Below are 8,151 nucleotides of genomic sequence, written 5' to 3'. Positions count from 1 at the left end.
ACAGCAAGGGCTCTAGGAACCCAGCCTCAACAATGTGCAGAGCTGCTAGTGCCAGGCGGGTGATAGCTAGAAACCAGTGTGCAGCTTCACAAGCGCAAGACAGTCATCCAGCAAGCTGGTGCACCGCAGTCTTGCTGCCCGGTACCCCTTGACACTCAGCTGCTGCTTCAGTGGCTTCGCTTGTTTTTCAGTGCCTTGTCCTGTAAGCGGGACGCCATCGCATCCTTAGATCGGTCCCTTCCCTGAGCCTAGGAACCCTCTTGCTGCGAGGCCGGCAGGAGGGAGGGAGTAATTGCAGGTCAAGAACCCTTGTTCTGCATGGGTCAGTGGGAGCGGGACGAGCCATAACACTAAAGCTTAGAACAAATTTCAGGCAAACCTCCCCCAGTCCTGCCTTGGTGGTGGGGAGCTGGGACAGGAGCAGGCAGAGGTGGCTCCAAAGGCTGGCTGGCACCCTGGTGCTGATGGGTTGGAGGAGGTGACATGGTACATGAGGCCTGACTCGAGCCATGTGCATGTGATCAAGTGGGTTCTGCTTCACAGGAACATCTCCCCCAGCAAGGCACCAAGAGCGCGAGAGAGTGCATGGAAAGGCCCCGGCGGCAGGACTATGGTGGGGCTCTAGCCCCACTCTTAGGAGGGGCAGAGGCAGCTCAGACATGGGGACGATGCTGTGGGAATGCCCGGTAGCTGTAGCCTCATCCACAGGAACACAGCTACATTCGTGCAGGTGAGGGCAGACCTCTTCTCCCCTCCTGATGCTTATGCACCAAGACAGAGGTGGGCTATAGCACCGGAGGCTGCAGGAAACCTAGCCCACTGCTAGGGATTTCGACCAGAGACCTTCATTTTCGTGGTGTTTCCCACCCAGGAAGCCTGTCTTTAGGTGTCCATCAGTGCCAAGGAGCTGGGGAAAAGGGTGCATTAGTGACCTGCGTGTCCCCAGGGGCAAACCCATATACCTTCCCCCTCCGCCGATGCAGCTAAACTCTGCCTAAGAGCTTCAGAAGTGTCAGCACAAGGCGGCAGAAAGAGCTGTAGGGTTTTTCACAGAGGGCACGCGTCGGGGAGTGGGGAAAGGAACCGAATCATTTGCTGAATGAAGAGTAGAGTTCATTCTATTTAATTAATGTACAAAAGGTGTTTGTATATATAATAAATACTATATCGAACAGCTGCAGCAGTGCTGCTGGGCCTGGTTGCCTTGCTATCAGTCATGCTGGGGTCCGGCCGGCAGTCGGCAATCACCTCGTGGGTCTAGTGCGGGTTTGAACGTATTTAGCTGGCAGCGTCTTTATCTGAGTGAGCCACTGCTGCGTCTCTACCGCATGAGGGTCTCACAGCACTCCCACGAGGTAGGGGAAGGGTCTGTCCCCCTGCTGCGGAGGGGGGAGCTGAGGTGCAGAGACAAGGGGTCCTGCCCAGGGCAGAGCTGAGGCTCAACTCCAGTGGGGGAGTATTGCTCCTCCACTTCTGCAAAGAGGGACCCCTCTGTGGAAGACTCAGCCCCTGGCTTGAGGCTGTTTGTATGTATGTCCTCAGTTGCACTTTCTCCTGATCCACTAATTTTAAGTCTCGAGCGACTGCTAAGTGTGCTAGCAGCTGATTGCCCCATTACTTGCATGGCCTGACAAGTGCTAGTACCTACCTGAGCCCTCCATTGAGGCAGAGCCAGGGCTTTTCTGGTGCCTGCAATGAAGGGATGGAGGTAAGAACCATCTCTCACAGCGGCTTGTTACTGTGTGCAGGGAGCCTCTGCTGCAGGGAGGGGACAGGGATGCTCCTGCTTTCCAGGCTGGAGCTGGAAGGAAAGAGACCTATTGGTTTCTCTGATGCTTTTCCAAGCAGGGCCTAAAAATGGAAGACCTGTGGTTTGGACCTGGGGGAAATGGGTCCTCATTGAAAGTTGACAGCTGCTATCCCAAGTACCTGGCTTGGGGGAAAGAAGGGGAGGAGGAGTGCATTTGCAGAAGGCCCAGGACCTCTCCCCAAACCGGGATGGGACAAGGGGCTCGTTGTGAATGGAGGCCTGCTTTGCTCTGCGTGCTTACTCTTGAGGGGGGGGGTTAAAAGCGGCTGCTTGCCTGTAACGCAGCGGGGCAGGATGTGGGTCCCACGTGCTTTGCAAAGAGTAAAGCAAGGCGAGTGAGCAAGCTGCAGGTGGGTCTGTGCTACCTGCCTCCTCCCGGCCAGGGTAGGAGGCAAGAAGGTTGCTTGTGCCTGGTGGGAGTCGGTGCCAAGGATGCCGCAGGCCCACACCATTACCTGTCCGTGCTCTTCTTGGTGATGGCCCTGATGGGCAGCATGTGGTGGCTTGGAGCAGGCCCCAGCGCCACGACCAGCTCGCTCTTCCTCACCAGTGCTGCCCGCAGCTGGTCCCTCATGTCCTTGATCCTCTCCTCCAGCTCCCTGAGCTCGGCCGCCTCGGCCTCCCTGTCCCCCGCCTCCTGCTGCGGGGCCCGGCCGTTCATGCAGTGCCACACGGGCGCCTCCTGCTCCGGGCCTGGCTCTGCCTCCGCGGGCTCCTTCGCCAGGTTGAAGTGCACCCGCTTCTCTTCCTTCCCCGCTGCCTTCCGGAGGTTGTTCCAGCTGGGCTGGCTGGGGGGGCACACCGGGTGCTCCTGGCTCTTCTGGACGTTGCAGCTGCAGGGGAAGATGGAAAGAGGTCAGGTCCTGTGCCCTTGACCACTGCCCTGCAAGAAAGAAGCTGCCTCGTCCCCTGGGCCCAGACTCTGGGTTCCCTTTCAGAAAGCAATGCCCCCAGCTACAGGCACGCGGACAGCCTTCCACCCCTGAAGGACGGCTTTAAGGAAGGCGGCGATGAGCTATCGCCAAGACCAGGAGTGATGGGCTCAAAATGCAGCAAAGGAAACGGACTGGAGAGGAGTCAGGCTGGAACAGGTTGCCTGGAGCAGCGGGGAAGTGCCAGCCTTGGCTGTCCTTTGATGCTTGCCTGGGCTGAAGCCCTGAGCAGAGGGCTGGATGAGATGGGACCCTGACTCTAAGCCACGGGGTTTTTTTTCCCCTGTTTTTTTGCACCGGTCCTGGAAGCACTGCAATACCAGGTCAATGCATGGAGTGGATGGAGCACGCTCCGGTTCCACCACCCAATACCAAAAAGAATCTGCTCAATATAGACCTCCTATGGAGGACATATCAGAGACAATTACCCTGGGGAGCTCGCCTACGTGGTCACGCTGCTGCCAGCCACTCACGCTCTAAGCCACGGTCCTCAAGGGAAGACAAGGAGGCTGGGCATTGGGCTCCCACTCCTCGTGGTGTCTACTGAGACCCTAGCCCCCCAGTACAGTGAGCAAGGCAGAAGTCACCCCTGTGCTGCCCTGCAGTGCCCCAAAGCTGTGGCAGGGCCAGCCGGCTGCATCCATGACCAGTACCTTTTCTCCAGGCTCAGCTTTTGGTTCTTCTGCTCCTCCAAGCCCATGTTCAGCGCCCGGTGGATTTTCTGTGCCGCACAAGTGGGGAGAGAAGCCAAACCTCGGTCACTGGACAAGCAGGAGCCATAGGGATGGGGGCAATGATGGGCTTCGGGGCAGGTCTTCCCTCTTTGGTGGCCGTGCCTTCAGCCTTGGGGGTTTGCTGGAAGGAGCCACCCCAGCCACGACAGCCCATGGGGTGGGATGGGAGGGTGAAGGAGTCCTCCAGAGAAGGTTTCCCCAACTTTAGACCTTGCGTTGGCCAACGACCATCCCCAAGGGGCTGGTAGGAAGGGTACCGCAGAGCAACGGGCACTGCAGCAGGGCAGGTGGAGGGGGAAGCTGGGGCTGGCTGCACTCACCTGGCTGGTATGCAGCCAGTAGTTGAACTTCTTCTTCCTCTTGATGCGGGGCAGGATGAGACGGTAGAAGATGTGCTCGCCCAGGGAGGTGAGCAGGGACCCGCAGAGCCCAATGCACAGCAGCACGAAGAGCCCCGAGAAGTGGTAGATGCCCATCTGCAGGGTCTGGGCAGGAGACAGGACAGTAGGGTCATGGGGGGGGGGGGGCAAGTGAGCATCACCCCCAAGGATCTACCCTGGCCCCCCAGGACCGCCCACACCCCTACCTCGGTGACGGCAAAGACGCGTTTGCCGCAGGGCACCATCTTGTACCACTTGTCGTGCAGCAGGTCCATGAAGCCGGCTGACTTGTAGCGGCTGATGAACTCGGAGATGTTGGAGGTCAGCGGCGAGTTCTGGGGCAGCCCAATGCCGTAGCCTGGCAGGGATGGGGGAGAGGGGTCACGGTCGCAGTGGCAGGGACCAAGCATCCCCCCTTCCCTTTTGAAATCGCCCGTCTCCTGGGGAAGCCGAGGGGGTGGCCTGGAGCCCCACTGCCTGGGGCTGGTGCTGCCCTTGCCAGTGGGCACGCGGTCCAGCCAGGCGCATGCAAAGCTGGGAGCCCTCCCCGTGAGACCACAGGGCATCTCCGGCTGGCTGGTAGACTTGGGAGCTTGCTCCGAGGGTGTGGGCACAGCTCCACCGGCTTCTCAGCCCCCTGCCAGCCCAGGATGAGCGCGCCGCTCTCCAAGCCTGGGGGAGGACGGCAGAAGGAGAGCTGCTGCTGCAGGCAGTGGGGCCTGGCAGTGCAGGGAGGGGACAGGGTCCATCGGACCGTACCCTGCTCCAAAGGAGGCCCTGCCCCAAAGTCCTCACGGCTGCACCGGCGTATCGTTTGCTGCTAAGGTTAAAATCCAGCCATGCCCTGACGTTGGGTCCAGCGAAGAGCTGAACTCCTGGGTGACATGAGCTGGGCAGTTCTCGGCCATCACTGGCTGCTTTGCTGGGCGGAGATGTCCAGGCTGGCGTGGCTTTCCCGCCAGGCCCGTGCAGCCTGCTGTGGGCACCTACATGCAGCAGCCCAGTTGCCCCCCTCGGACTCCCCCAAATCTCTCACCTTCGATGGCAAAGGGCTTCCCCACTGTCAGGAGCTTGCAGTCGGAGTCGATGGAGACCTCGTACTCCAGCAGGGACTTGTCCATGATGAAGGCGTTGAGCTTGGCAGGCTCTGTCCTGGTGACCAGAGCACAGGAGGGGTGTAAGGGGGGGTCTAGCTGCAGGGGCTGCCCTCCTCACTGTCCCCCACCCTCACCAAGGCCTTGGGCAGTGGGCAGCCTCCCCCACAGCCACTGCAGCCCCAGGGATGGAGGCATTAGCACCGACTCTGGGGGGTGGTCCAGCGGGAGCTGGGCATGGGGTGCCAGCTGGGTCCTATTACCCCACCCCAGCCCTAGCCTCCGTAGGCCTAATGTAACCCATGGAGTGGGGTGAACATGAGCAAACGGGGGCGTCTGTGCAGCGCGGGCGCATGCACAGCCCCTCCCCGGGCCCCTTACTTGAGCATGGTGACGCCGTCGGTCGTGGCGGGCACGTTGTAGCGCCGCATGTACCCGTGCATCTCGGGGAAGCTCTTCTTGATGTACTCCTCTGCGCTGCTCTCCCACACGGTGCCGAAGCGGAAGCCCTGCGAGGGGTGGTGCAGCTGCAACGAGGGCGACCGCGCCTGGTGAGCACCACGGGCCAGGCCGGCTGGGCCCCCCGGCCCCTTGCAAACCCCCACGGCCCATACACACCCCTACGCTGGGGGTGCCCTGCCATCTCCTCCCGGGGTTCTTGCTAAGTGCAGCGCCCCCACTAACTGTGCTGCAGGGGGCAAAGGGGTAGCCCCCCCATTCCCCGTGGGGCATTGCTGCTTGAAACACGCTACAGGCGCAGCCCCCCACCCCCTACCTTGGGGTCGTGGATGCCCGAGAGCTCCTCGAAGGTCTTCTCGCCCACCATGACGGCGGCCAGGTTGGCCGTGTAGCTGGAGAGCACGAGGAGGCAGAAGATGGCCCAGAGGTTCATGAGGAAGCGGCCGGTCCAGCACTTGGGCGTCTTGCTGGAGACGGTGCGGCCGAAGAGGATGGCGTAGCAGAGGTTGAGGGCGGAGGAGTAGGAGAAGACCTTCCTGCGGTTGCGGCCGTGGGGCGTCATGCCGTAGGGGCTCTTCCACTCGTAGAGCGTGAGGAAGAGCGCTGTCACGTGCAGCGCCACGAAGATGCCCACCCACATGGTCCAGTGCAGGGGCCACATGAAGGCGCCGATGGGCGAGGCCGTGTCCTTGGTCCGCACGAGGATGCCCAGGCTGGTGGAGAAGAAGGGGCTGGTGAAGTCGATGACCGTGCTCCGGGCCGAGTTGATGGAGAAGGAGGTGACAGCCATGTGGGCCGTGCCGCTCAGCAGGTCGCCCACCAGCCCGGTCCAGCGCCCGTTCTTCCAGGCGCCGTACTTGCCGTCGCCCACGATGTACAGCTCGAAGTCGAAGGGCAGGTCCTCGGCCAGCTTCTCCAGCAGGTCGATGCAGTAGCCGTAGCAGCACTTCGTGAGGCGCCGGGGCAGCGAGCCGTTCTTGGAGCCCAGTGCCTCAAAGAGGATGTCCAGCACGGCCGACTCGTTGGTGTGGGGGTCCAGGCAGAGCTGCCCAGCCGGGCAGCTCCCGTCCTCGTCCACCCCCCGCGTGAAGACGAAGGGGTGCTCCACCAGTGTCACCACCCGCAGCTTGGGGCGGGAGAAGCCGTCCCCGTTGCCCGGGCTGCTGCGCTGCAGGTGGCTCTGCCAGGTGCCCTCCTCCAGCGCCAGCTTGCCCTCATGCCAGCTGCCCACGGTCACCCAGGTGGGCCGGCCCAGCGAGTCCTGCAGCAGGCTCCAGAGGCGGTAGCGCCGGGCTGTGTGCACCGCCGACGTGTCGTGCACCGACACGGGGCCCGTCTGCCCCTGGAACGACGTGTTGGCCAAGAACCTGGCGGGGGAGAGGAAGAACCCGTGAGCATCTGGCACGCACGTGTGCCCAGGCATGCAGCACTACGGCTCAGATCGGACACGTGTGCCCATGGCAGGGTGCTGGTGCACGACCACGCGCGGCTGCATGGGCAGCAGGGTGAGGGCATGCGATATAAAGGGACGGGCAGTGCCAGGCAAAGTGTCCCAGGCAAGGCCACACAGCCAGGCAGTGGCGAGGCTGAAAGCAAGCCAGGGAAACCGAGGCACCGAATGGGTGCCCTCGCTCCTGGTCCCCCGAGCTATGGGAGGCCAGGACTCGGGTGCCCAGGGCCAAGGCGACGCGTGCCCCCTTACCGGGAGAGGTACTCCCCCGAGGACGGGCCAGTGTCCGTGTGCCGGTCGTTGCAGTTGACCATGGTGTGCAGCAGCGCCAGGTCAGGCCGCACGCGCACGGCGCTGCCAATGGCCCTCGCCACCAGCTGCACGGCGTCCTGCACGAAGAGCTCCAGCGCCGGCCGGTCCACCTCCCCGTAGGCCAGCAGCCCCAGGGGCAGCCCCTCGGTCTGCAGCTCCGCGGCGCTGAGCGGCTGGCCCAGCACCCAGTGCAGCTCCTGCGGCCCCACGCCCGCCTCCCGGGCCGCCTGGAAGAGCTGGCGGGAGCGCCGGGCGTCACAGCCGAACAGCAGCACCGGGCCCGGCAGGTCCCGCAGCTCCTCCAGCGCCCGGGCCGCACCCGCCTCGTCCAGGGCGCTCAGGTCCAGCAGGGCCTGCGGGCGCAGGTGGGTGCGGCTGATCCAGACGTCGAGGAAGCCGGGCACGTCCCAGGCCGGGCAGAGCACCAGGGCGACGTCGTGCCAGTCGTTGGCTTGCAGGACGGCGGCCAGCACGTCCACCAGCGTTTCCAGGGGGCTGTGGAGGTCCATGCGCAGGTGGAAGGGGTTCTGCGGGCAGAGAGAGGGCGTGAGGGCCCCGCCGCGCTCGGAGCTGCACGGCGCTGGCTTGCGGGCAGGCTGCCCAAGCCCCCCAGCCCCATCTTCCCTGCCCTAGGGACCTCCCCCACCCAGGAGAGGATGCTCCCAGCCGCAGCACCCTGCCAGGGCTGGTGCCGTCCTTGCAGCCAGGGCTGGCTTTTGGGACAGGCAGTGGCAGGCCAGGGATGCGGGAGACTCAAGGGAGGAAGCCAAGCTGGTGCGCAGCCAGGGGATTGCTAAGCAGGAGCAGCCGCATCGCGCTAGGGTGGAGCAGGGGGCCCTGCTGAGTCACCCTGGCTGGCCCCCACCCCTAGTGCCACCCGGGGGGGCACTGCCAGCCCCGCGCCCGCAGGCTCCTGATCCGCAGGGCTAAGGCAGGGGGAGAAGCAAGGGGCAGTGCGGCAGCGACCCCCCAAGCGTCGG

General features: G+C 63.3%; 1 protein-coding gene across 1 annotated transcript in view; it reads right to left on the bottom strand.

The window, feature by feature from the left end:
• Positions 1 to 1,098: 1,098 nt before the first annotated feature.
• GRIN3B (glutamate ionotropic receptor NMDA type subunit 3B) overlaps positions 1,099 to 8,151 on the bottom strand; it is a 16,484-nt gene continuing 9,431 nt past the window's right edge. The window contains exons 2-10 of the mRNA XM_019538420.1: positions 7,112 to 7,698; positions 5,726 to 6,776; positions 5,332 to 5,477; positions 4,893 to 5,008; positions 4,063 to 4,214; positions 3,797 to 3,961; positions 3,396 to 3,463; positions 2,266 to 2,643; positions 1,099 to 1,801 (exon numbers count right to left, since the gene is read on the bottom strand). Coding sequence (XP_019393965.1) covers positions 1,723 to 1,801; positions 2,266 to 2,643; positions 3,396 to 3,463; positions 3,797 to 3,961; positions 4,063 to 4,214; positions 4,893 to 5,008; positions 5,332 to 5,477; positions 5,726 to 6,776; positions 7,112 to 7,698 — 2,742 coding nt within the window. The 3' untranslated portion in view covers positions 1,099 to 1,722. The remainder of the gene's footprint in view (positions 1,802 to 2,265; positions 2,644 to 3,395; positions 3,464 to 3,796; positions 3,962 to 4,062; positions 4,215 to 4,892; positions 5,009 to 5,331; positions 5,478 to 5,725; positions 6,777 to 7,111; positions 7,699 to 8,151) is intronic.

The sequence above is a fragment of the Crocodylus porosus genome, unplaced genomic scaffold (genome assembly GCF_001723895.1).
Source record: "Crocodylus porosus isolate Cpor-Errol unplaced genomic scaffold, CroPor_comp1, whole genome shotgun sequence".
NCBI classification, from domain to species: domain Eukaryota; kingdom Metazoa; phylum Chordata; order Crocodylia; family Crocodylidae; genus Crocodylus; species Crocodylus porosus.
The sequence above is the reverse complement of the archived record's forward strand: the minus strand, read 5'-3'. Positions and strand labels throughout refer to the sequence as shown.